At 46.1% G+C, this 27,734-nt stretch overlaps 1 protein-coding gene across 1 annotated transcript in view; it reads left to right on the plus strand.

Annotated features, from left to right (window-relative positions):
• MND1 (meiotic nuclear divisions 1) overlaps nt 1-27,734 on the plus strand; it is a 209,212-nt gene that overhangs the window by 23,385 nt on the left and 158,093 nt on the right. The window contains exons 3-4 of the mRNA XM_069744092.1: nt 10,286-10,343; nt 16,395-16,543. Coding sequence (XP_069600193.1) covers nt 10,286-10,343; nt 16,395-16,543 — 207 coding nt within the window. The remainder of the gene's footprint in view (nt 1-10,285; nt 10,344-16,394; nt 16,544-27,734) is intronic.

Here is a 27,734-nt window from a genome sequence, read left to right on the forward strand (position 1 = left end):
TCAGTAGGACTATCAGCTGTGTATCCACCAGACTTCTGCACAACACAACTGATGGTCCCAACCCCATTTATAATGCATGAAATCCCACTTATTAAACCTGACAGGGCACACCTGTGATTTGAAAACCATTCCCGGTGACTACCTCTTGAAGCTCATCAAGAGAATGCCAATAGTGTGCAAAGCAGTCATCAAAGCAAAAGGTGGCTACTTTGAAGAACCTAGGTCAATAGTCCCCAACTCCAGGCCTCGAGGGCCGCCAACAGTGCAGGTTTTCAGGATTTCCTTAGTATTGCACAGGGGTTGGGTTCCAACCCCTGTGCAATACTAAGGAAATCCTGAAAACCTGCACTGTTGGCGGCCCTCGAGGCCTGGAGTTGGGGACCACTGACCTAGAGTATAGGACATAATTTCAGTTATTTCACACTTTTTTGTTAAGTATATACGGTAATTCCACAAGTGTTAATTCATAGTTTTGATGCCTTCAGTGTGAATTTACAATTTTCATAGTCATGAAAATACAAAAAAATCTTTAAATGAGAAGGTGTGTCCAAACTTTTGGTCTGTACTGTATGAGTCATTTGTCTACAGCACATGTTTAATAAAGTTAGTCTTGTTGACCAAAATCGCTGAAAAAACACAGGGTTGTGTTTTTATACTTTGCAATCTTATGGTGAAAAAAACCACTGAAAGAATTGACATACTGCAGATTTAAAAATAAAAAACACTACACCTTTCCAATTGTCAGGAAAGAAAAAACAAATAAAGTAGCGCTATAGCATGAAAACATGAAATATATGAAAATTTTATTGCAATACTGCACTAGAAAATAGGAAAAAAGGAGAATACTTTGTGCATAAATTGGCCATTTCATGTGTACCTGGCAGCCACAATAAGGCGATTCTCTCTGCTGTCACCTATCCTGTGATAACTCCTCTCATTCTCATAGCCTATATATGGAGATGGCTACTCTTTGTATGCACCTGTACACACCTGTTTTTTTGTTTAGGAAGTGACTGTCAGTCTTTTGATATTTGTATACATTTGCTCTCTTACTGAGCACTCCACCCCTCAGCCTCTGGCGGTTTTATTCACAGCAGGATCCTACTTTCCCATATACGAGTGCTTCTCACAAAATTAGAATATCATCAAAAAGTTAATTTAATTCAGTTCTTCAATGCAAAAAGTGAAACTCATATTATATAGAGTCATTACAGAGTGATCTATTGCAAGTGTTTATTTCTGTTAATGTTGACGATTATGGCTTACAGCCAATGAAAACCCAAAAGTCATTCTCAGTACATTAGAATTACCAAAAACACCTTCAAATGCTTCCTAAGTCTTTACAAAGGTCCCTTAGTCTGTTTCATTAGGTTCCATAATCATGGGGAAGACTGCTGACTTGACAGATGTCCAGAAGGCGGTCTTTGACACAGGAGGGTAAGCCACAAAAGGTCATTGCTAAAGAAGCTGGTTGTTCACAGATTGCTGTATCCAAGCATATTAATGGAAAGTTGAGTGGAAGGAAAAAGTCTGTGTTACAGCGGCTGCTCACCGCTCTGCTCCTGCGGCTGCTCACCGCTCTTCTTTCAGCGCTCGGCGCGTTGCCCTCTCCTCCTCTCGGGCTGCGCCATCTTCTTCCGGCATCGCTCGTTCCTGCGTCCTTACTTCCGGCGCTCCTGCGCAGGCGCGCAGTCTTCAGCGTTAGATACAGCCTCTTGGCTCCGGATCTCCTAGCACCGGGTGTGGTGCATCTGCAGCCAATCACCATGGAGAGCACGGTATTTCAGGCCACCTCCTCTGCTAGGAGGTGCCTGAGTGTCTTTAGTGTTTGCTTAGTCTCTGGCCGTTCGCTTTACCTCTGTACTAGCTCTGTGCTCGGCGCTAGTATTTACTGTGTTTGCTTTTTCCGTTTCTTTGTTCCAGTTCCCTCTCCGTCCCTGGTTCTCCTCTGACGCTCCTGCCTTCCGTTCCCGTACCTTCTGCCTCTGGATTTCCCGCTGCTGATTCCGGTCCTCAGTTTTGTCCTCTCGCCAACCTTCCATTTACTTGAGCCGTCCCTTCTGGTATCCGCTACCGTGGTAAGGTAACCTCTGGGCCTGCTCCTAAACAGCCCCTGTATAGGGGTTGGTTAACACCGGGTCTGCTCGCCCACGAGGGGGACTTCCACGGTCCAGAGGGTCCACTCTCGTACCCATCTCTGTAGTCCTAACAGTACACTCAGGCCATGGACCCCGCGGGTGCTGCGTTTTCTGCTCAGAAGGAACTGGCACACATACGCGACAATCAGCAGCGAATCATGTCCTTCTTAAAAAATTTGGAGTCTCGCCTAACCTCTTTGCAAACCGCCGACCCTGCTAATACTAATCAAATTGCAGTCATGCAGCAGGAACTCTCCCAACAACGCGATACGCAGGCACGTATGCTATCCTATTTGGCTTCCATAGACGACCGTTTATTTAATTTGCAGTCTCTCTCTACGGCTTCCGCTCAGGCTTCGCAAGATTCGACTCCCTCGCCCCATCCGCTTCCTCGCCTCGGCAAACCTCCCAGGTTTAGCGGGGATCCCAAGCTCTGTAGGGGGTTCCTGAACCAGTGTCGCCTCCACTTTGAGATCCTTCCCCAACAGTATCCTTCCGACCGGGCCAAAGTGGCTTTTATAGTATCTCATTTAGAGGGGGAGGCTTTGGCCTGGATCAATCCTCTGTGGGAGCGGGATGATCCCGTAGTTACCCAACTGGCTTCTTTCCTAGAGACTTTCCACAGGGTTTTTGATGAGCCCGGGCGCCTAGCTTCCACAACTGAGTCGCTTTTCAACCTCCAGCAAGGTTCTCTATCTGTTGGCCAATACGCCATACGTTTTCGTACTTTAGCCTCTGAATTAGGGTGGAACAACGAGGCCCTGGTAGGCGCCTTTTGGCGAGGCCTGTCCAGTCGAATAAAGGATGAGCTGGCTGGACGGGATACCCCAACGTCTTTAGATGATCTCATTTCCCTGTCCACGCGCATAGACCTACGCTTTCAGGAGCGAACGCGTGAGGCCACTAGAGAAAAGAGGTCTGTTCGTTCTCTACCTCCCATCCGCAGGTCAGGAAGTCCGCTTCCCTTGTCATCTACTACAACTTCCTTGCCAGAGCCCATGCAAATAGATCGGGTCAAGCTAGCAGAGCAACGCCGTCGGGAGAGACGATCCCAAGGACTCTGCTTTTACTGCGGTAGCGCCTCACATTTACTACGAGCATGTCCTGAGAGGCCGGAAAACTCCTCCGCCTAGGACAGGTAAGAGAGGCCTCCCTAGGTGTTTCTGATTCCTCTCAACCCTTGTTTCTGTCCGTTTTGTTAGTGCTTAATCAGAAGCGTTTTTCTGAGGTCGCGTATGTGGATTCGGGCGCGGCGGGCAACTTTATCAGTCTTGAGGCGGTTCGGAGGCTTCGCGTTCCATTTCTCTCGTTGGATTCCCCTCGTCAGATTGCTTCCGTAGATGGGAGACCCTTGCAAGACGCCGTCACTTTGATCACGGAGGAGATAGACCTATGTATCGGGGCTCTTCATCGTGAGAAGATAACTCTCTATGTTTTGCCTAGTCTAACCCATACTCTGCTTCTAGGTTTACCTTGGCTCCGTTTGCACGAACCCACCCTGGACTGGCGTTCTGGTGATGTACTCCGTTGGGGATCTACATGTCAAACACAATGCCTTCTGCCTGTTCGCCCTGTAGTTTCGCTTCCGACTAATTCCGTTCTCCCTGGACTACCTACTCCATATCAGTCCTACATTGATGTTTTTGACAAGAAAGAAGCAGAGAGTCTTCCTCAGCATCGAGTCTACGATTGCCCGATTGAACTTCTTCCCGGTTCCACTCCACCTAGAGGGAGAATTTACCTTCTGTCTCCTGCTGAGACTAAAGCTATGTCTGAGTACATCCAAGAGAATCTATCTAGGGGATTCATCCGAAAGTCTTCTTCCCCTGCCGGTGCGGGGTTCTTCTTCGTCAAGAAAAAAGACGGATCTCTTCGACCCTGCATTGATTACAGAGGTTTGAACAACATTACTATCAAGAACAAGTACCCTCTGCCCCTTATTCCTGAACTCTTCGACCGATTAAGAGGGGCACGAATCTTTACGAAGCTGGAACTTCGAGGTGCTTATAATCTAGTTCGAATCCGGGCCGGCGACGAATGGAAGACTGCCTTTAATACTCGGGACGGGCATTATGAATACCTGGTCATGCCGTTCTGTCTCTGCAATGCTCCCGCTGTCTTCCAAGAATTCGTCAATGACATTTTCCGAGACCTTCTTTACTCTTGTGTTGTAGTATATCTAGACGACATCCTAATTTTTTCGGCTGACCTATCATCTCGCAGAAGAAGCGTCCGTTTGGTTTTGCAACGCCTTAGAGAGAATCGTCTTTGTGCTAAGTTTGAGAAGTGTCTCTTCGAACAAACTTCACTGCCTTTTCTCGGATACGTCATTTCGGATACTGGTCTCAAGATGGATCCTGAGAAGCTGAAAACCATTCTCAGTTGGCCACATCCCTATGGAACAAAAGCCATCCAGCGCTTTCTAGGGTTCGCCAACTACTACAGGCAATTTATTTCACATTTCTCCTCGGTAGTTCGGCCTCTTGCTGCTCTCACTCGTAAAGGTGCCAATCCGAAGTCTTGGACCCCAGAGGCCGAAAAAGCTTTTGAGCTTCTGAAGCAATCCTTTTCCTCCGCTCTAGTTTTACATCATCCGAGGATCAATAGACCATTCATTCTCGAGGTGGATGCCTCTTCGACCGGTGCCGGGGCAGTGCTCTCTCAAAGATCTTCTACTGGTCGCCTGGTTCCCTGTGGCTTCTTTTCCAAGACATTCTCAGCATCGGAACGTAATTATACCATTGGGGACCGAGAACTCTTGGCCATAAAGCTGGCTCTAGGGGAGTGGAGGCATCTTCTGGAGGGAGCCGTTCATCCGTTTGTGATTTTTTCTGACCACAAGAATTTGGCCTATCTTCAGACCGCACACAGACTTAATCCACGGCAAGCTCGATGGTCCCTGTTTTTTGCCCGCTTCGACTTTGAGCTTCGTTTTCGTCCTGGCGACAAGAACGTCAAAGCAGATGCCCTGTCCAGACTATCGCAGCTTGAGGACATCGACGAGGAACCAGCGCATATTGTGGATCCTGGTAAAATCGTTACTGTGGCCCCTTTAAGTATAAGCTGTCCACCTCCGGGTAAGACTTTTGTCACTGAGAAGGACACAGAGACAGTGCTGCGTTGGGGACATTCCTCCAAACTGGCAGGCCACGCCGGGATTAGAAAAACCTTCCTTCTCATCTCTCGCTACTATTGGTGGCCCTCGTTACGTCATGATGTCGAGGAGTTTGTCGCCTCCTGCCCTTCCTGTGCCAAGTGCAAGGTGCCTAGACAATTACCTCGTGGAGGGTTACTTCCTCTTCCTGTGCCTTCGAGTCCTTGGCTACACATTGCCATGGACTTCATTACCGATTTACCGAGATCCTCTGGTTGTACAGTCATCCTTACGGTGGTAGATCGGTTCTCTAAGATGGCCCATTTCGTTCCCTTGTCTGGACTTCCCTCAGCTCCAGAATTGGCGAGGATCTTTATTTCCAATATCTTCAAACTCCATGGGTTCCCTCTAAACATCGTGTCTGACCGAGGAGTCCAGTTTACGTCACGGTTCTGGAGAGCGTTATGCAAACTTTTGAAGGTATCACTAGATTTCTCATCAGCCTATCACCCTCAGACTAATGGTCAAGCTGAACGGACAAATCAGATTGTGACTGCCTATCTTCGTCATTTCATCAATTCCCACCAAGATGATTGGGTAAACCTTCTGCCTTGGGCCGAATTCGCCTATAACAACCATTCTAGTGAATCCTCAGCTAAATCTCCTTTTTTTGTCGTATTCGGACAACATCCGAATATGCCTCTTCCAATTTCTTCCTATACTGGAGTTCCAGCAGCAGACTCTTTGACTTTGAATTTTTCTGCAATTTGGGGTGAGGTTAAAGAAGCCCTCAAAAAGACATCTGTTAAAATGAAGAGACATGCCGACAAGAGGCGCTTAGATTCTTTCTCATTTTTACCAGGCGATAAAGTTTGGCTTGCCTCTCGTTACATTAGGCTCAAGATACCATCCTATAAACTTGGTCCTCGTTTCATCGGTCCCTTCAAGATTCTGAGTCGAGTCAACGAAGTTGCCTACAAGCTGAAGTTGCCCGCTTCGCTCCGGATTCCCAACACTTTTCATGTGTCTCTGCTCAAGCCTGTTGTTCTTAATCGCTTCCATCCTTCTTCCTGCATCTCTCCTCAGCCTGTCCATGCTGATAACATCTTTGAAGTGAGGGATATTCTAGCCAAGAAGAGTATTCGCAGGAGAGAGTTTTTCCTAGTGGATTGGAAGGGGTTTGGGCCTGAGGAAAGATCCTGGGAACCTCGGGAGAATATTGATGCACCTCGTCTACTTAACAAATTCCTCTCTAGTTTTAGGAAGGGGGATTTTAAAGAGGGGGGTACTGTTACAGCGGCTGCTCACCGCTCTGCTCCTGCGGCTGCTCACCGCTCTTCTTTCAGCGCTCGGCGCGTTGCCCTCTCCTCCTCTCGGGCTGCGCCATCTTCTTCCGGCATCGCTCGTTCCTGCGTCCTTACTTCCGGCGCTCCTGCGCAGGCGCGCAGTCTTCAGCGTTAGATACAGCCTCTCGGCTCCGGATCTCCTAGCACCGGGTGTGGTGCATCTGCAGCCAATCACCATGGAGAGCACGGTATTTCAGGCCACCTCCTCTGCTAGGAGGTGCCTGAGTGTCTTTAGTGTTTGCTTAGTCTCTGGCCGTTCGCTTTACCTCTGTACTAGCTCTGTGCTCGGCGCTAGTATTTACTGTGTTTGCTTTTTCCGTTTCTTTGTTCCAGTTCCCTCTCCGTCCCTGGTTCTCCTCTGACGTTCCTGCCTTCCGTTCCCGTACCTTCTGCGTCTGGATTTCCCGCTGCTGATTCCGGTCCTCAGTTTTGTCCTCTCGCCAACCTTCCATTTACTTGAGCCGTCCCTTCTGGTATCCGCTACCGTGGTAAGGTAACCTCTGGGCCTGCTCCTAAACAGCCCCTGTATAGGGGTTGGTTAACACCGGGTCTGCTCGCCCACGAGGGGGACTTCCACGGTCCAGAGGGTCCACTCTCGTACCCATCTCTGTAGTCCTAACAGTCTGGTAGAAAAAGATGCACAAGCAAACGGGATAACCGCAGCCTTGAATGGATTGTTATGAAAAAAATTCAAAAATTTGGGGGAGATTCACAAGGAGTGGACTGCTGCTGGAGTCATTGCTTCAAGAGCCACCACACATAGACGTATCCAGGACATGGGCTACAGGTGTCGCATTCCTTGTGTCACACCTCTCATGACCAATAGACAATGCCAGAAGTGTCTTACCTGGGCCAAGGATAAAAAGAACTGGACTGTTGCTCAGTGGTCCAATGTGGTGTTTTCAGATTAAAGTAAATTTTGCATTTCATTTGGAAATCAAGGTCCCAGAGTCTGGAGGACGAGTGGAGAGGCACAATCCAAGCTGCTTTAGGTCTAGTGTGAAGGATTCACAATCAGTGATGGTTTTTGAACCTATGTCATCTGCTGGTGTAGGTCCACTATGTTTTATCAAGACCAAAGTCAGCGCAGCCGTCTACCAGAAAATTTTAGAGCACTTTCTGCTTCCCTCTGCCGAGAAGCTTTTTGGAGATGGAAATTTAATTCCCCAGCAGGACCTGGCACCTGTCCACACTGCCAAAAGTACCAATACCTGGTTTATAAACAACAGTGTCACTGTGCTTGATCGGCCAGCAAACTCACCTGACCTTAACCCCATGGAGAATCTATGGGGTATTGTCAAGAGGAAGATGAGACACCAGACCCAAAAATGCAGATGAGCTGAAGGCTGCTATCAAAGCAACCTGGGCTTCCATAACACCTCAGCAGTGCCACAGGCTGATCACCTCTATGCCATGCCGCATTGATGGCAGTAATTGATGCAAAAGGAGCTCCGACCAAGTATTGAGTGCATTTACTGAACATACATTTCAGTAGGCCAACATTTCCGATTTTAAAATTATTTTTCAAGCTGGTGTTACAAAGTCTTCTAATTTGAGATAATGACTTTTGGGTTTTCATTGGCTGTAAGCCATAATCATCAACATTAACAGAAATAAACACTTGAAATAGATCACTCTGTTTGTAATGACTTTATATAATGAGTTTCACTTTTTGTATTGAAGAACTGAAATAAATTTAACTTATTAATTATATTCTAATTTTGTGAGAAGCACCTGTCATTGTAGGCTATTGTTATATTAGAAGAATTACATTAGGATAGATTTCCAGCAGAAAGAATCGCCTTATCACAGCTGCCGGGCACACATTAATTGGCCAATTTCTGTGCAAAATAGTCTAATTTTTTCCTATTTTCTAGAGCAGTAATTTGCATATTTCCCAGAGGAGCATTGTGGCTATACGTCTCCTCATTTCGACATACTTAACATGTCACTTTCCGCAAGGAGAAATGATACTTCTTGGATCTAGAGCAGTAATTAAATTCAAATCTACTGTATAATTGTCTAAGGGTCACTTCCTTCTGTCTGTTCTTCTGTCACGGTTATTCATTCGCTGATTGGTCTCGGCAGCTGCCTGTCATGGCTGCCGTGACCAATCAGCGACGGGCACAGTCCGGAAGAAAATGGCCGCTCCTTACTCCCCGCAGTCGGCGCCCGCATACTCCCCTCCGGTCACCGCTAACACAGGGTTAATGCCGGCGGTAACGGACCGCGTTATGCCACGGGTAACACACTCCGTTACCGCCGCTATTAACCCTGTGTGTCCCCAACTTTTTACTATTGATGCTGCCTATGCGGCATCAATAGTAAAAAATGTAATATTAAAAAAAAAAAAAACCTGCTATACTCACCCTCCATTGCAGCTCGCGCCGGCCGCCATCTCCGTTGCAGGTTCCGTTGGCAGAAGGACCTGCCATGACGTCACGGTCATGTGACCGCCACGTCATCACAAGCCCTGCGGGACAAGGACCTGCCATGACGTCACGGTCATGTGACCGCGACGTCATCACAGGTCCTGCGCTCTGATACCGGAACCGGAACCTGCCGTAGACTACAAGGGCTCCCTCGGAAAGGTGGGTATATGTTTATTTTTTATTTTTTCACCTGTGACAAACCTGGCTGGGCAATATACTACGTCACTGGGCAATATACTACGTCGCTGGGCATTATACTACGTCGCTGGGCAATGTACTACGTCGCTGGGCAAGGTACTACGTCGCTGGGCAAGGTACTACGTCGCTGGGCAATGTACTACGTCGCTGGGCAATGTACTACGTCGCTGGGCAATGTACTACGTCGCTGGGCAATGTACTATGTCGCTGGGCAATGTACTACGTCGCTGGGCAATATACTACGTGGCTGCGCAATATACTACGTCACTAGGCAATATACTACGTGGCTTTGCCATATACTACGTCGCTGGGCAATATACTACGTGGACATACATATTCTAGATCACCCGATGCGTTAGAATCGGGCTACCATCTAATTTAATATATTCCCTGTTTGCATGCTATAGCGCTACAGAGTGCTATTTGATTTGTCAGATATGGAGATGGCTACTCTTGGTAAGAACCTGTACACATCTGTTTTCTGTTTAGGAAGTGACAGTCAGTCTTTTGATATTTGTACAGATAGGAAAGTAAAAAGAAGCATGTGCATGAGATTTCTGAAAACTCACTATAAAAAGCAGCTCTTAATTTGCATTCAAAAACCTAAAAAAAAAAATGCTGCAAAGACGCAGTGTCATAGTTTTACAGTGTGGATGGCCATTGTTCTTGGCCTCGTGTGCTTAATTTTATAAGTGGGCTCCTATACACTTCTGTTTAACTTTGTAAGTCCTCCAAATCATGGTTCTATACTCCCCAGTCCCTATGAAAGCCACCCTGTAATGCAGGCCAGTGCTGAGCATGATATGGCGGCACACTATGCATGCAGCGTTATTGTGCCAATGTGCTATATGTCAGTTGCAACATCAACTTGATTGTTCAGAATTTGCTTTAGTCTTTGCCTGATGAAGAGACCTGTAGTCTCGAAAGCTTGCAATTTGTTACCATCTTTTCAGTTAGCCATTAAAAGGTATCAACCACTGAGGACTCTCAATTCTAAATAGTTTTCTAGTTGCAACATCAGACATTTCAAAAATATGTGGTTTACTCATATTTGTCCATTATGTTTTTTTCTACTAGAAGGATGTATTCCAACTGAAGGACCTAGAAAAAATTGCCCCAAAGCAGAAGGGAATTAGTAAGTAAATGGACTTTGGTCTACTGTTTTTATGTCACTTGTAGGTGTATTCTATGGCCATAAAGCGTGAGATTTGTAAGGCTGGTTTTCTGAATCTCCCATTTTTAAATACTGATTATTTTTTTACAATGTTCAGATTATATTACATGTGATTGTTTATTCCAGCTAGAAGTATTAAAAACAAGATTCAAAAGATTCAAGTGGTCAGTGGGAAGAAGGTGTATGGTACGGGTATAGATGAAGACTAAGGTCAAAAAATGTGCATGTGACCATTGCAGAATCTGGATCACACGAAGGCTAAGATCACACAAGCGTATAAAAAATTGTTAGTTTCATCTAGAGAAGTGATTTTTTTTTTCCCCACACTTGTCATCCCTGTGCAATCCATTTTTTTAACAGCATCAGACTATTTATTGTTTTTACCCACCCATTGACTTGAATGGGCATGTCTCATCCGGCGCACACAGCAGAAACTTGTGCATGCTGCGATTTTACTTTTTTAATTTTTTTATTTTTTTTTCCACATACAGATTTCGTCAATGAAAAAAATGTGATTGTCTGCAGTGTGTTTTCTTCACACACCATAGAAGGACCGAAAGTTGCTTGTGTGCACTTAGAGTGCAGAAGTCTACACATACAGCTGTCTACTATGCCTTCTGTCCCCCATACATGTATGTGACATGACAACACAGGAATACCATGACAGAGAAGGGCCAGAAGATTTTTAATGCATAGATAAAAATAAGTTCATTAAATGTGTGACAGAATAGTGCATGCTCAAAATATTGAGATGTTACGATGAAAAGAAGGTGTAGCCTTAAAATAAAATCAACTAAACAGATTTTTTGTGCCATGCAAATATTTCTTTTTATCTTAGTTTAATATTATTATTTATTTATTTTTGGCACACGAAAGATTCCATGGTGCTGTACATGAGAAGCGGTACATACAAAATACAAATCTAGATTACAGATCAGAAACTAACAATGACAGACTGGTAGAGAGGGGAGCGGGCCCTGCTCTTGTGAGCTTACATTTTACAGGCTAAGGGGAAAGGTGACAGAAGGTTGGGGGGTTTGTAGTAGTTCGGGTGGTGGGGAACTGGCAGTGGGGTCATTGCAGGTTGTAAGTTTTCTTGAAGAGATGGGTGTTCATGTTCCGTCAGAAAATTCCAAATGTGGTGAATAATCGGTCAGGTTGGGGCCCAGAATTCCAGAGAGTGGTGGATACTCTGGAAAAGTCTTGGAGGAGGTTGGATGATCAGTGTATAAGTGCGGAGCAGAGAAGGATGTCTTTAGAGGATTGGAGGTTAAATAGAATCTGTCACCCCAAAATTCGCCTATAAACTAAAGCAACTAGCATCAGGGGTCCAGTCCGATGGGTGTCACGGTCCGGCGCCTCCCATCTTCATACGATGACGTCCTCTTCTTTGCTTCCTGCTGCGGCTCCGGCGCAGGCGTACTTTATCTGCCCTGTTGAGGGCAAAGCAATGTACTGCAGTGCGCAGGCGCCGGGCCTCTCTGACCTTTCCCGGCGCCTGCTCACTGCAGTACTTTGCTCTGCCCTCAACAGATCAGACAAAGTACGCCGGCGCCGCGGCAGGAAGCAAAGAGGACGTCATCGTATGAAGATGGGAGGCGCCGGACCGTGATGCCCATCGGACTGGACCGCACGGGACCGCCCCTGGGTGAGTATAATCTAACTTGTTTTTCTTACCTTTTCAGCTTACTGTACATCGGGGGCTTATCTACAGCATTACAGAATGCTGAAGATAAACCCTTGATGCTGTTGGCCCTAGCTTATAGGTAAATTTTGGGGTGACAGATTCACTTTGAGTTGGAAGATATCGGGAGATTAGTTCCGAGATACAGTGCCTTGCGAAAGTATTCGGCCCCCTGGAACTTTTCAACTTTTCAAAAGTTAGGGTTGGGATTAGGGTTAGGTTTGTGGCTAGGGTTATCGTTGGGGTTGGAGGTGTGTTAGGGTTGTGGTTAGGGGTGTGTTTTTATGGTTATGGTTGGGATTAGGGTTAGGGGTGTGTTGGAGTTAGGGTTGGAGTTAGAATTGGGGGAGGTTTCCACTGTTTAGGTACATCAGGGGGTCTCCAAACGCGACATGGCGCCATCATTGATTCCAGCCAATTTTGCGTTCAAAAAGTCAAATTGTGCTTCTGAGCCCTGCCATGCGCCCAAACAGTGGCTTTTCCCCACATATAGGGTATCAGCATACTCAGGAGAAATTGCACAACAATTTATGAAAATAAAAAAAAAATTGGTTCTAAAGTAAATTTTTGTGAAAATAGTAAAATGTTCATTTTTTTCTTTCCACATTGCTTTAGTTCTCGTAAAGCACCTGAAGGGTTAATAAACTTCTTGAATGTTGTTTTGCGCACCTTGAGGGGTGCAGTTTTTAGAATGGTGTCACTTTTGGGTATTTTCTGTTATATTAACCCCCCCCAACTCACTTTAAATGTGAGTGGTCCCTAAAAAAAAAAAAATGGTTTTGTAAATTTTGTTGGAAGAATGAGAAATCGCTGGTCAACTTTTAACCCTTGTAGCTTCCTTTAAAAAAAAAAAAAAAAGTTTCCAAAATTGTGCTGACACAACATGTGGGAAATGTTATTTATTAAGTATTTTGTGTGACATCTCTCTGATTTAAGGGCATAAAAATTCAAATTTTAAAAAATTGCGAAATTTTCAAAACTTTCGCCATATTTCCGTTTTTTCATAAATAAACGCAAGTCATATAGACGAAATTTTACCACTAAAATGGAGTGCAATATGTTACGAAGAAACAATCTCAGAATCAGCGGGATCCGTTGAAGCGTTGCAGAGTTATAACCACATAATATGACAGTGGTCAGAATTGTAAAAATTGGCCTGGTTATTAAAGGGAACCTGTCACCCCCCCTGGTGTTTTTAACTAAAAGTGACACCTTGTGCAGCACTAATGCTGCATTCTGTCAAGGTGGCTCTTTTAGTTCGGGTCCCTGCCAACGCTGAATTAATCGATTTTAGAATTTGCCCCTCATACCTGCAGTTTGTCAGGGGGGCATGTCTTTTCTCCCTGACACAAATCCCTCCCAGCCGTCACTCAGGGCCTCCGGGCGCCACCTCCATTTCCTTCCTGAACGTCCCCGGCGCCTGCGCTGTAAGTTCCTATCATGTGATGGGAGTCGAAGGGCAGCGCAAACTGCTCATGCCAGAGAAAAAAACTTACAGCGCAAGCGCCAGGGACGTTCAGGAAGGAAATGGAGGTGGCGCACGGAGGCCCTGGGAAAAGACATGCCCCCCTGACAAACTGCAGGTATGAGGGGCAAATTCTAAAAAACTATTATTTCAATGTTGGCAGGGACCTGAACTAAAAGAGCCACCTTGACAGAATACAGCATTAGTGCTGCACAAGGTGGCTCCTGGGGGGAGTGACCGGTTCCCTTTAAGTAGCAAATTGGCTCTGTCACTAAGGGATTAATGTCCAAAAGAAACATACAAAGACAAAATAACGGAATCCTCTTGATCGCAGCCGGGGCGTCAAAACAGTCCATATCAGAGACCGGTTGATGTGTGCGACAGTACCACCGTGTCATGCTGAGGGGCACCAAGCATTCGCTTCCCTTGGCTCTGTGTTAACTGCACACCTAAGCCGGATGTTGCAGAGCCACCTGCTCTGCAGTTTGTAAACAAACTCTGACCCACCCAACTCTTGATGCAGGGTTTTTAAATGTAATCTGTGGCCATGGGCCACTTATAAGACCTGGTCTGGAGGGATCTAACTGCCCCACTACCATCCTGTAGTTTGCCCCAAAAATAAAAGCCCATGCCGGGTTTTCTTAAATCTGCCTTGGGCAAATAGCTTGCCCAAGACCAAACTTACTTTTATTTTGCACTGCAATCACATTGTTGCCTGTGACTGCAATGCACTCCAGCAGCCTCAATATGCTTCTATGCGCATCCTGGGGTATACATGTTGACCCTTGCATATGATCCTCACTTCCTCACAGTACGCAGATACTCCATTTGTGGGATAAATCTACTGTTTGGGCGCATAGCAAAGGAGCAGTTTAAATTTTTGAATAGAAAATTACCTGGAATCGCGTTTAGAGACCTCCTGCTGTGCCTAAACAGTGGACACTCCCAAGTGACCCCATTTTGGAAACCACACCCCTCAAGGATTTTATCCAGAGGTATAGTGAGCATTTTGAACTCACGGGTACAACCTAGAGTTTGGTAACATTGAATATGTCATCATTAGTGTTGATCGCAAGTGCTCACAACTCCAGTTTGCATCAGGTGCTCGGGTATGCACCAGATATCGCGGGTGCTCGAGTGACCTGCTTGAGTCCCATGTTTCGTGGCTGTTGGACACAAAAGCAAAACATGCGGGGATCCACGATACTCCATGCATAACCAAGCACCCTTTTTTTTTTTGTTTGTTTGTTTTTTAAAAAAAACAAAACAATTCTAACTCCAATCCTAACCACATTTTTATCTCAAAGGGGGATTTGATTTGAGGAGGTGTGTCCAAACTTTTGGTCTGTACTGTGTACTTTTGGTCTGTACTGTGTATGTATATATATTATATATACATACACAGTACAGACCAAAAGTTTGGACACACCTCCTCAAATCAAATCCCCCTTTGAGATAAAAATGTGGTTAGGATTGGAGTTAGAATTGTATTGGACAATTATAAATTACTAGATGGTGGCCCGATTCTAACGCATCGGGTATTCTAGAATATGCATGTCCACGTAGTATATTGCCCAGCCACGTAGTATATTGCCCAGCCACGTAGTATATTGCCCAGCCACGTAGTATATTGCCCAGCCACGTATTGCCCAGCCACATAGTATATAGCACAGCCCACGTATATTGCCCAGTCACGTAGTATATTGCCCAGCGACATAGTGTGTAGCAGAGCCACATAGTATATTGCCCAGGCACGTAGTATATTGCCCAGCACAGAGCCACGTAGTATAGAGACTAAAAAAAATAAAAATAAACATATACTCACCTATAGCCCGTTGAAGTCCTGCTATACTTACCATCCGCCGCCTTTCCCGCTACTCGCCACGCTCCCGGGACCGCTCCATTGCAAGCGGCAGCTTTCGGTGCCAGGGCTGGTGTGAGCAGGACCTATGATGACGTCGCGGTCACATGACCGTGACGTCACGGCAGGTCCTTGTCGCACACCAGCCCTGGGACGGGACCTCACTGGAAGCTGCCGCTTGCAATGGAGCGGTCCGGGGAGCGTGGCGAGGAGCAAGAAAGGCGGCGGAGGGTGAGTATAGCAGGTTTTTTTAAATTTTTTATTATTTTTAACAGGACATATTTTTACTATTGTTGCTGCATAGGCAGCATCAATAGTAAATAGTTGGGGACACGACACACAGGGTTAATAGCAGCGGTAACGGAGTGCGTTACACCACGGGCCGTTACCGCTGCCATTAACCCTGTGTGAGCGGTGAGCGGAGGGGATTATGGAGCGGGCGCCGGGAAGTGACTGCAGGGGAGTAGGGGAGGGACTAATCGGACCGTGGCCGTCGCTGATTGGTCGCGGCAGCCATGACAGGCAGCTGCCGAGACCAATCAGCAAACGAATAACCGTGACAGAAGGACAGACAGACGGAAGTACCCCTTACACAATTATGTATATAGATATTTATAAATCATAAATATACACAGTAGTACAGACCAAAAGTTTGGACACACCAGCTCATTTAAAGATTTTTCTGTATTTCAAGACTGACAATTGTACATTCACACTGAAGGCATCAAAACTATGAATTAACACATGTGGAGTTATATACTTAACAAAAAAGTGTGAAACGACTGAAATTATGTCTTATATTCTAGGTTCTTCAAAGTAGCCACCTTTTGCTTTGTTGACTGCTTTGCACAATCTTGGCATTCTCTTTGAATTTATTCAATGTATAAAATTCTCTGTGACATGTCGTAGGTGGGATAATAAAGCCATGCCCAGTCAGTGGGATGCATTAGCAATACTCCCTGTATACGTGTTCCCGGCTAATGGATTTATGATTGCTGACAGCTTCCATGTCCGTGAAGGATGTCCTGCAAAGCCTGGTGGATGATGCAATGGTAGATTCTGAGCGCATCGGCACTTCCAATTATTTTTGGGCATTTCCCAGCAAGGCTCTTCATGCGCGAAAGCGAAAACTGGAGACATTGGAAAGCCAGGTAATTTTGACTTCTAACATCTTCTGTACAGATTGTGGACTTTTTTTGGGGGTTCTCCTTTATTGTACATAATGGAAGCACTGTGTTTAGTCTCATTCACACTGCCTGCACCAATACATATCCTTTGTTTCCACCTGTAATGTGTGTTGTTGTTTTTTTTATATTTCATGTACTTTGCATCTTTAGTGAATGGGGTATTTAAAAAGCAATTCATTTTCTTAAACTGACATCAAATACTGTGCATAGTACCAAGTGACTGTCGTGCTGTTACACATTTGTGTTTGCTTTGTAGTTTTGAGCAAAGTATACAGAAATGTATCTGCCGAAATCCTAAAATTACGCTGTACAGCTTGTATCAGAAAGGTACTGTTCACTTTCCCTCTCCGACATGACACATTCTCAGGTTTCTGATTCTCCTTTACTGCACATTTTATTTGTAGACTCGTGATATATGGAGTTTTCAGTATACTACACTAGCATCATATTCATTTGTGCAACAAAGAATGTTTTCATTCACATAAATTGATGGCTACGCTACATACCTTATCACTTAAAGTCCATACACAAGATCAAAGTAGACTGAAATGACCCAAAATACTCGTCAAAAAGGATTATGCTGCCATCCTGACACGCTTTATCTACTATATAATTGTCTAAGGGTCACTTCCGTCTTTCTGTCTGTCCTTCTTTCTGTCACGGATATTCATTGGTTGCGGCCTCTGTCTGTCATGGAATTCATGTGACCGCAACGTCCTCACAGGTCCTGCGCGAGAAGGACCTGCCATGTCGTCACGGTCATGTGACCGAACTACAAGGGGCCCTCGGAAGGTGAGTATGTGTTTTATTTTTTAACCTGTGACATACGTGGCTGGGCAATATATTATGTAGCTGGGCAATATACTACGTGACTGGCCAATATACATAGTAACATAGTAACATAGTTAGTAAGGCCGAAAAAAGACATTTGTCCATCCAGTTCAGCCTATATTCCATCATAATAAATCCCCAGATCTACGTCCTTCTACAGAACCTAATAATTGTATGATACAATATTGTTCTGCTCCAGGAAGACATCCAGGCCTTTCTTGAACCCCTCGACTGAGTTCGCCATCACCACCTCCTCAGGCAAGCAATTCCAGATTCTCACTGCCCTAACAGTAAAGAATCCTCTTCTATGTTGGTGGAAAAACCTTCTCTCCTCCAGACGCAAAGAATTCCCCCTTGTGCCCGTCACCTTCCTTGGTATAAACAGATCCTCAGCGAGATATTTGTATTGTCCCCTTATATACTTATACATGGTTATTAGATCGCCCCTCAGTCGTCTTTTTTCTAGACTAAATAATCCTAATTTCGCTAATCTATCTGGGTATTGTAGTTCTCCCATCCCCTTTATTAGATTTGTTGCCCTCCTTTGTACTCTCTCTAGTTCCATTATATCCTTCCTGAGCACCGGTGCCCAAAACTGGACACAGTACTCCATGTGCGGTCTAACTAGGGATTTGTACAGAGGCAGTATAATGCTCTCATCATGTGTATCCAGACCTCTTTTAATGCACCCCATGATCCTGTTTGCCTTGGCAGCTGCTGCCTGGCACTGGCTGCTCCAGGTAAGTTTATCATTAACTAGGATCCCCAAGTCCTTCTCCCTGTCAGATTTACCCAGTGGTTTCCCGTTCAGTGTGTAATGGTGATATTGATTCCTTCTTCCCATGTGTATAACCTTACATTTATCATTGTTAAACCTCATCTGCCACCTTTCAGCCCAAGTTTTCAACTTATCCAGATCCATCTGTAGCAGAATACTATCTTCTCTTGTATTAACTGCTTTACATAGTTTTGTATCATCTGCAAATATCGATATTTTACTGTGTAAACCTTCTACCAGATCATTAATGAATATGTTGAAGAGAACAGGTCCCAATACCGACCCCTATGGTACCCCACTGGTCACAGCGACCCAGTTAGAGACTATACCATTTATAACCACCCTCTGCTTTCTATCACTAAGCTAGTTACTAACCCATTTACACACATTTTCCCCCAGACCAAGCATTCTCATTTTGTGTACCAACCTCTTGTGCGACACGGTATCAAACGCTTTGGAAAAATCGAGATATACCACGTCGAATGACTCACCGTTGTCCAGCCTATAGCTTACCTCTTCATAAAAACTGATTAGATTGGTTTGACAGGAGCGATTTCTCATAAACCCATGCTGATATGGAGTTAAACAGTTATTCTCATTGAGATAATCCAGAATAACATCCCTCAGAAACCCTTCAAATATTTTACCAACAATAGAGGTTAGACTTACTGGCCTATAATTTCCAGGTTCACTTTTAGAGCCCTTTTTGAATATTGGCACCACATTTGCTATGCGCCAGTCCTGCGGAGCAGACCCCGTCGCTATAGAGTCCCTAAAAATAAGAAATAATGGTTTATCTATTACATTACTTAGTTCTCTTAGTACTCGTGGGTGTATGCCATCCGGACCCGGAGATTTATCTATTTTAATCTTATTTAGCCGGTTTCGCACCTCTTCTTGGGTTAGATTGGTGACCCTTAATATAGGGTTTTCATTGTTTCTTGGGATTTCACCTAGCATTTCATTTTCCACCATGAATACCGTGGAGAAGAAGGTGTTTAATATGTTAGCTTTTTCCTCGTCATCTACAACCATTCTTTCCTCACTATTTTTTAAGGGGCCTACATTTTCAGTTTTTATTCTTTTACTATTGATATAGTTGAAGAACAGTTTGGGATTAGTTTTACTCTCCTTAGCAATGTGCTTCTCTGTTTCCTTTTTGGCAGCTTTAATTAGTTTTTTAGATAAAGTATTTTTCTCCCTATCGTTTTTTAGAGTTTCAATGGTGCCATCCTCCTTTAGTAGTGCAAATGCTTTCTTTTCTCCATCGTCTCATTGGGGGACACAGGACTGTGGGTGTATGCTACTGCCGCCAGGAGGCTGACACTAAGTAGGTATAAAAAAAAAAAAGTTAGCTCCTCCTCCATAGTATACACCTTGCCACTGGCCCTGACAGCTCCAGTTTATGCTTAGTGTCCGTAGGAGGCACATCTCTGGGTTTTCCCAGATGCTTTTTTCTCTGAAGATAAGACAGGGGCGACGGACCCTTTTGAAGGGGTCCGATCTCCCCAAACCAACAACGGGCGAGCACGTGGAGTGTCGCCTCCACGTATCCTCTCCCGCGACGTGGGATTTTTTTGCCGGACTAAGAACCTGACCACCCTGAGGTAACGGAACCCTAGGTTGTACAGGCATTCATTCCTTCTCCGTGCAGCCTCCACTTCATCACCAATGCACGACTACGGTGTTTAAAGGAGGCAGACGGTCCCTCTCCTCGCCTTCTGAAGGGTGTAAGGAGTTAGGGTGCCTGCACCGTCTTTTAATATTTATATATATATTTATATGTGGATTTTTTTATGTCTAACCTTATGCGCTGTCAGAGGGCTGCACAGGGGGGGGCTCCTGCTTCATCGCGCGTTCTGCTGGCGACTATATCCGGCACTGTGCTGGTTTCCAGCGTTTTTCTCTTACCCCATGACGGCACTAACGAGAGAGAGAGGGATCCGCCCTCAGGGACAGGAAACCCACAGGTTAAAAAGGCGGGACCTCTCCTCCACCTCAGTTCGGTTTCCTGTCCCCGACGGGGATCCCACAGCTCACCATTCAGGAGTCCAGGGACCATCGGGCCGAGTTCAGGCAGCGGGGGGCCCTGCCACGGTCTCAGGTGGATTCCTCCCTGAAGGCGCGTTCCGGGGTCGGCGGGCCTCGTGGATATGCGCGGAGGGGAGGCAGTGAAGAGGACCGAGCCTGCCTCTTCTCTTTTCAATGGAGTGGTCGGTAATAGGTAGCGGCGGCTACCTGGAGGTTTCCTCCGCCGGTCCATGAGGCGCACAGGGGGTGGTGACGCCGGTCACCGACAAGCGGCAGGACGCAGGGTGTAGCGGCGGCTGCAGAAGCTCCGTCCCTCCTGTGTGCCGGCAAGTAGTGAGCGCGTGCGCGAGGTCCGGCAACTTACTGCGCAGGCGCGGGGGTCACTTCCGGGGTCGGCGCAAGGTACCTCTGGGTAAACCGGAAGTTACCTGGCGCCGCTCTGTCAGCATAAAACCGGAAAAAAAGGGGCATACCGCTGCTCAGTAATTACCACCATGAGTGGAATAGAGCAGTCGGTGGAAGAAATTTCACAGGCCCCTGTGAAAAAGAATCCGAAGGAGCGCCATTTGTCACGGAAACCTACGCAGCGCAGCAGCTCAGGATCCCAGCGCAGCAGAGGCTCTGGTGGATCCAGGAGGGAGACGGTGGTTCAAGTGGAGGAGGCATCCTCAAAGCCACAACCGGTATCTTCCTCACATTAGGAGGGTAAGTGACCTCCGTGAAAGTGTATATCCTAATAGGGGTTTATTGTTTCCTAGGGAAAGAAATGCCAAGGGAAAAGTAAACATAAAGTGTGCCCACTTTGTTCAGCAGATTTGCCAGATTCGTGGGTTAAAAAACTCTGTGCGTCATGTATTAGGAACACCATTAATGAGGAGACGCCGAGTTTCACATCTGAATTAAAAGACTTAATTAAAACCCAGGTGGCAGACGCACTAAAAAGCGTAAAAAACCGTAAAAGAAAACGTAAAGAAAAAACTCCAGATTACAGCTCCAGCGAGGGAGATAGCACGAGTGAGGATTCAGATAGCTCTACAGCTTCAGCATCCTCCTCCGCATCTTCAGAAAGCGGCCGCAACTGTTTCCCAATAGATGAAACAGATGCACTGGTAAAAATGGTTAGGGCGACAATGGGCCTGGCGGACACTCGTTCCAAAAAATCCGTACAAGATCTAATGTTTAGTGGCCTGGAACAAAAGATGTACAGAGTATTCCCATTAAACGAAAAAATACAAACCCTAATAAAAAAGGAGTGGAAAAGACCAGACAAAAAAGTACTGTTGACACCCAAAAGGAAATACCCATTTGACGACACAGCCTGCGCATCATGGGGAAAGGCGCCAAAATTAGACGTCGCCATTGCGAAAGCCTCCAAAAAATTCGCTCTGCCTTTTGAGGACATGGGAACCCTCAAGGATCCTATGGATAAAAAGGCCGATGTCTTTCTAAAGGGGTCCTGGGAGGCCGCCAGCGGGGGGCTAAAACCCGGTATAGCTGCTACTTGTACAGCGAGAGCTCTGATGGTCTGGCTAGATCATTTAGAGACTCAATTAAAAAATAAAACCCCGAGAGAGTCTATACTGGACTCAGTGTCAGCAATGAGAGGTGCCGCTGCGTATCTAGCAGATGCCTCAATAGACTCAGTTAGGCTGACGGCAAGATCAGCTTCTTTCTCAAATGCGGCTAGGAGAGCATTATGGCTGAAGTGCTGGCCGGGGGATCTGCAAACTAAAGCCAAGCTGTGTTCCATACCGTGTGAAGGGGAATATTTGTTCGGTCCCACCCTAGACGATGTCCTCGAAAAAGCGGTGGATAAAAAGAAAGCCTTTCCAGGATTCCCAAATCAGTCTTACAGGCGGCCCTTTCGAGGGAGAAGGTTCACACAAAGACGCCCCCCAAAAAACCAAAAGGAGGGGTGGGAAGACAGAAAATTCAAAAAAGGAGGGTTTATGTTTAACAAACCGGAGAATAAAAAACAGCCACAATGAGGGTGCGCCGCAGGTAGGAGGGAGACTGACTCACTTTCTTCAAACCTGGGAAAAAATTTCTGGAAGTGCCTGGACTTTAAACATCATAAAGACGGGCCTAAAACCAGCCTTTCACACAATGCCACACAGTCAGTTTGTGGTTACACCACAAAGAAAGTCGGAGATCGAGCAACTGAGTATCCAGAGGGAAGTTCTCAGTCTTCTGGAAAAGAAAGTCTTACAGGAAGTTCCACAACAGGAAGAGACGAGTGGATTTTATTCTCCACTTTTTCTTCGAACCAAGCCGGACGGAACTTTCAGGGTGATAATAAATTTGAAACAACTAAACAAATACCTGGTGATAGAGAAATTCAAAATGGAAACAATAAAATCATGTGTCAGATCCCTTATCCCGTCTTGTTTCATGACTGTAATAGACCTAAAAGACGCGTATTATCATGTGCCAATACATCCGGAGTTCCGAAAGTACCTCAGAGTGGCAGTGATGATACAAGGGAGATTAAAACATTACCAATACAGAGCTCTTCCGTTTGGTCTAGCCATTGCCCCAAGGGTATTTACAAAATTAATGGCGGAAGTAATGGCCCATATAAGGGAGCAAAACATATTGATTGTGCCTTATCTGGACGACCTACTAGTGATGGGCAGTTCCTCTCTTCATTGCAGCCAGCAACTAGACAGAGTGATGGTAGCCCTATCAAATCTAGGATGGTTTCTGAACCTGGAAAAGTCCAGGCTTATCCCGTCTCAAGTGCAGCTGTACTTAGGGATAGTAATAGACTCGACAAAGCAAGAGTGTCGTCTACCAGAAGAGAAAGTATCCAATATGATACATCTAGTGAATCAGTTGAGTGTTTCTCCTCTGATCACTCTAAGGAAAGCCATGTCCATACTGGGATCAATGACATCTTGTATCCCAGCGGTCCAGTGGGCTTAGAGCCACTCGAGAGATCTCCAGTGGGAAATACTAGAAGCAGTATCCCACGCAGGAGGAAATTTAGAGACGCAATTAAAAATATCCTCTCGGACAAAAACTTCCTTAAGCTGGTGGACAAATCCATCCAACCTCAGGAGAGGGGTTCCATTGGTATGGCCGGTCTCGATAATCCTGACCACAGACGCAAGTCCTTGGGGGTGGGGGGCCCACCTAAACAGGCAAATTGCCCAAGGTCCTTGGTCAGGGGAAGAAAAAGACCTTACTTCGAACATGAAAGAGCTTTTAGCAGTTCAGTACGCCATCAATCATTTTTTAACATCCCTCCGTTCCCACCACGTGAAAGTACTGACGGACAACAGGGTGGTAGTAGCATATTTAAATCATCAGGGAGGGACGAGGTCTCAATCCCTAATGAAAGTGACAAATTTCATCATGTCGCAAGCAGAAGCCAACTTGTCCTCCCTGACAGCCCTTCACATAAAAGGGTCAGAAAATCAAACTGCAGATTTTCTAAGCAGGACCCAATTAAAACAGGGGGAATGGGAGTTAAATACAAAAATATTCAAACGCATAGTGGATCTTTGGGGGGCCCCGGATATAGATCTATTTGCAAACAATCAAAATCGGAAAACGGAGGCCTTCTGCTCGATAGATCCTCGGGGGAGTCCAGTGGCTATAGACGCGTTGTTAATTCCATGGAAATTCCATCTAGCTTATGTGTTTCCTCCGATAGCTCTAATTCCCTTAGTCTTGAAGAAAATCAGGGAAGACAGAGCCAAAGTGATATTGATAGCTCCGTTCTGGCCGAAAAGAGTATGGTTCCCATGGCTACGCCTAATGTCCATAGCGGATCCATGGGTACTCCCAGATATCCCAGACCTTCTGCATCAAGGGCCAGTGAATCACCCACAAATAAAAAGTTTGCACATGACGGCCTGGCTTTTGAAAGGGAACTGTTAACAAAAAAGGGATTTTCTTCAAATTTAATTTCTACCCTGCTGGCCAGTAGAAAACCTATAACTACCAGAGCCTATGGCAAAGTCTGGAAAAAGTTCCTCTCCATGTCAGGGGTTATCCTATCAAATCAGATGCCAATTCAGGAAATTTTAGAATTTCTTCAAAAAGGATTAGAGAAAGGCCTAGCAACAATCACTCTGAAAGTTCAGATTGCAGCATTGGGTGCCCTTTACAACCAGGATTTGGCGGGGAATCACTGGGTAAAAAGATTTATTAGAGCATCTACTAGGTCCAGACCAGTTATACATCTCACCGCTCCTCCCTGGGATCTGAACTTAGTCCTTTCAGCACTAACTAAGGCACCGTTCGAACCTTTATCTCAGGCTTCACTGAAAATAATATCTTGGAAAACCTGTTTATTGGTGGCCCTAACCTCAGCTCGCAGGATTAGTGATCTGCAGGCCTTATCAGCTTACCCACCTCTAACCCAAATATTAGATGACAGAGTAATCCTTAAAACTGACCCTTCTTACCTTCCCAAAGTGGCGTCAAAATTCCACAGATCTCAAGAGATAGCGTTACCATCTTTTTGCCCCAATCCAAAAAACAAAAAAGAGGAGGCTCTACACACACTAGACGTATGAGAGATGTCTAACACACTATCTGTCAGCCACAAGGGAGTGTAGGAAAGGGAGGGCTCTGTTTGTCTGCTTTCAGGGACCAAATAAGGGTCACAAGGCATCGAAAGCCACGTTGGCAAGGTGGGTAAGAGATGCCATCAAGATGTCATATACCTCTTCCGGAGAACAAGCTCCGGACACAATTAAGGCCCATTCAACCAGGTCGGTAGCAACCTCTTGGGCTGAACGTGGTGGAGCATCAATAGATCAAATATGTAGAGCAGCCACTTGGTCTTTCCCCTCTACATTCTTCAAGCACTATCAGCTTAATCTATCTTCTCCCTCAGACTTAACTTTTGGTAGGAGAGTTCTTGAGGCAGTAGTCCCACCCTAAACCTTCATTCTTTGAAATTCTCTCGTTAGTGCCGTCATGGGGTAAGAGAATATCGTAGTTACTTACCGATAACGGTATTTCTCTGATCCCATGACGGCACCTGTATATTCCCTCCCTTCACGTATGGGTGTCCACACTACTAATAATTTAAGTCACGAGGTGTGCAAAAAAAAATTAAAAAAAAAAAAATATATATATATATATATGAGCTTATATAAGTTATATAGTTATGATTTGTTGTGTAAAAATAACCAATTAAGTTACAGCAGAAATTCCCTGCAAGGCTCTGTAAACCAACTGAGGTGGAGGAGAGGTCCCGCCTTTTTAACCTGTGGGTTTCCTGTCCCTGAGGGCGGATCCCTCTCTCTCTCGTTAGTGCCGTCATGGGATCAGAGAAATACCGTTATCGGTAAGTAACTACGATATTTCCCCACAAGCAAACTTCAGCAGAGGCATGGGCGGAAGTCCCGCCCCTTTTTTAGGCGGTTTCCTGTTCGCTGAGGCATTATGGATCTTGTAGTCTGAGCATGGGCGGAAGTCCCGCCCCTTTTTCGGCGGCTTCCTGTTTTCTCTGTACAGCCTGTTGCATTATGGGTCTTGTAGTCTGGGGGAAGTCCCGCCTCCATGGCGACGGTTTACTTCCTGTTTTGAGCACCCAGCTTTCCCGGGAGAGCAGGGGAAAGAGTAAAATCTAGATCCCTGCTTGTCTCCGGCAGGAGGTAAAAATTCTTCGGCAGCCAAGTTTCCATTCAATCCGGTTCTGCATGAAGGTCTTGGGCAGGATGGTAGCAGCTATAGAAGCGGTTCCATTCGCCCAATTCCATCTTCGTCCACTCCAACAGGCACTTCTGTCAGCCTGGGACAGGAGTCCTTTGTCTCTCAACCTCAGGTGTCGTCTGGCTCCTGGGGTCAGGCAATCCCTGATATGGTGGATGAAGAGTTCCTCCCTACTTCAGGGGAAAGCCTTTCCTCCAGTTCATTGGCTGGTAGTCACTACGGACGCCAGCCTTCTCGGTTGGGGAGCAGTGTTTCTCCAGCACACGGCTCAGGGTCGTTGGTCCCCAAGGGAATCAACCCTTCCAATCAATCTGTTGGAAATAAGGGCAATTTGGCTGGCTTTGCAGCACTTTCACCATCTTCTGGCGGGTCGCCCGGTGCGGATCCAATCGGACAATGCCACGGCCGTGGCCTACGTAAATCATCAGGGGGGCACTCGCAGCAGATCAGCCATGCGCGAGGTAGGACAAGTCCTCCGCTGGGCCGAGAACAATCACTCTGTGATCTCGGCAGTTTACATCCCGGGCAAGGAGAACTGGGCAGCGGAGTTTCTGAGCCGACAGGGTCTTGCGCCCGGGGAATGGTCTCTTCATGTTTTTCGGCAGATATGTCTACGCTGGGGAATCCCGGACGTGGATCTAATGGCCACCGGGTCGAATACCAAAGTACCCAGGTTCGTTGCACGGTTTCGAGATCCAGGAGCAATTGCCGTAGACGCACTAGTCCTATCTTGGAACCAATTTTGTCTTACATATCTGTTTCCCCCTCTGGCGCTGCTTCCAAAGGTCATCAGGAAGATCAAGTTAGAGGGAGTTCCGACAATTCTAGTCGCCCCAGATTGGCCTCGGAGGTCATGGTACGCAGACCTAGTTCAGCTGATCGTCGGGGTTCCTTGGCAGCTACCAATGCAGCCAGATCTTCTGTCGCAGGGGCCGATATTCCACCAGAACTTAGAGGCCCTGCGTTTGACGGCTTGGCCGTTGAATCTTGGATTCTGACCCAGGCCGGTTTTTCTCAGAAAGTAGCCTCAACTATGGTTAATGCTCGAAAGACAGCTTCAGCACGCATTTACCACCACACCTGGAAAGTCTTTCTCTCATGGTGCAGGAAGAAGGGTCTTCCTCCTCTTCGGTTTTCCATTCCTAATGTCCTAGCTTTTCTCCAATCTGGTCTAGACTCAGGTCTCGCTCCAAGTACCCTTAGGAGGCAAATATCCGCCTTATCGGTTCTTTTCCAGCGCAGGATCGCTACCAATCTGCAAGTAAAAACTTTTTTGCAGGGAGTCTCTCATATAGTCCCTCCTTACAAAGCTCCGATAGAAGTTTGGGACCTTAATTTGGTCTTGAGTGTTCTTCAGGAACCTCCATTTGAGCCCCTCCAAGATATTCCTTTAAGGTACCTTTCTTGGAAGGTTTTGTTTCTGGTAGCTATAACATCCATTAGGCGGGTATCGGAATTAGTGGCCTTGTCCTGTCAGGCGCCGTTTCTACAATTTCATCAGGATAAGGTGGTGCTGAGACCAGCACCTTCCTTTTTGCCAAAAGTAGTCTCCTCATTCCACATTAATGAGGACATTGTCTTGCCTTCTTTTTGTCCTGCGCCTACACACCGGGTGGAAAAAGCTCTCCATACTCTAGATTTGGTGAGAGCTCTGAGAAGATACGTTTCTCGGACCGCTTCTTTTCGAAAGACGGATGTTCTGTTCGTTCTTCCTGCGGGTCATAAAAAGGGACTCGCAGCCTCTAGATCGACCTTAGCCAGATGGATAAGAACCACTATTCAGGAGGCCTACCGTAACAAGGGTGCAGCCATCCCGGCTGGGATCAGGGCACACTCTACTCG

Source organism: Ranitomeya imitator, chromosome 1 (genome assembly GCF_032444005.1).
Source record: "Ranitomeya imitator isolate aRanImi1 chromosome 1, aRanImi1.pri, whole genome shotgun sequence".
Classification (NCBI taxonomy): Eukaryota; Metazoa; Chordata; class Amphibia; order Anura; family Dendrobatidae; genus Ranitomeya; species Ranitomeya imitator.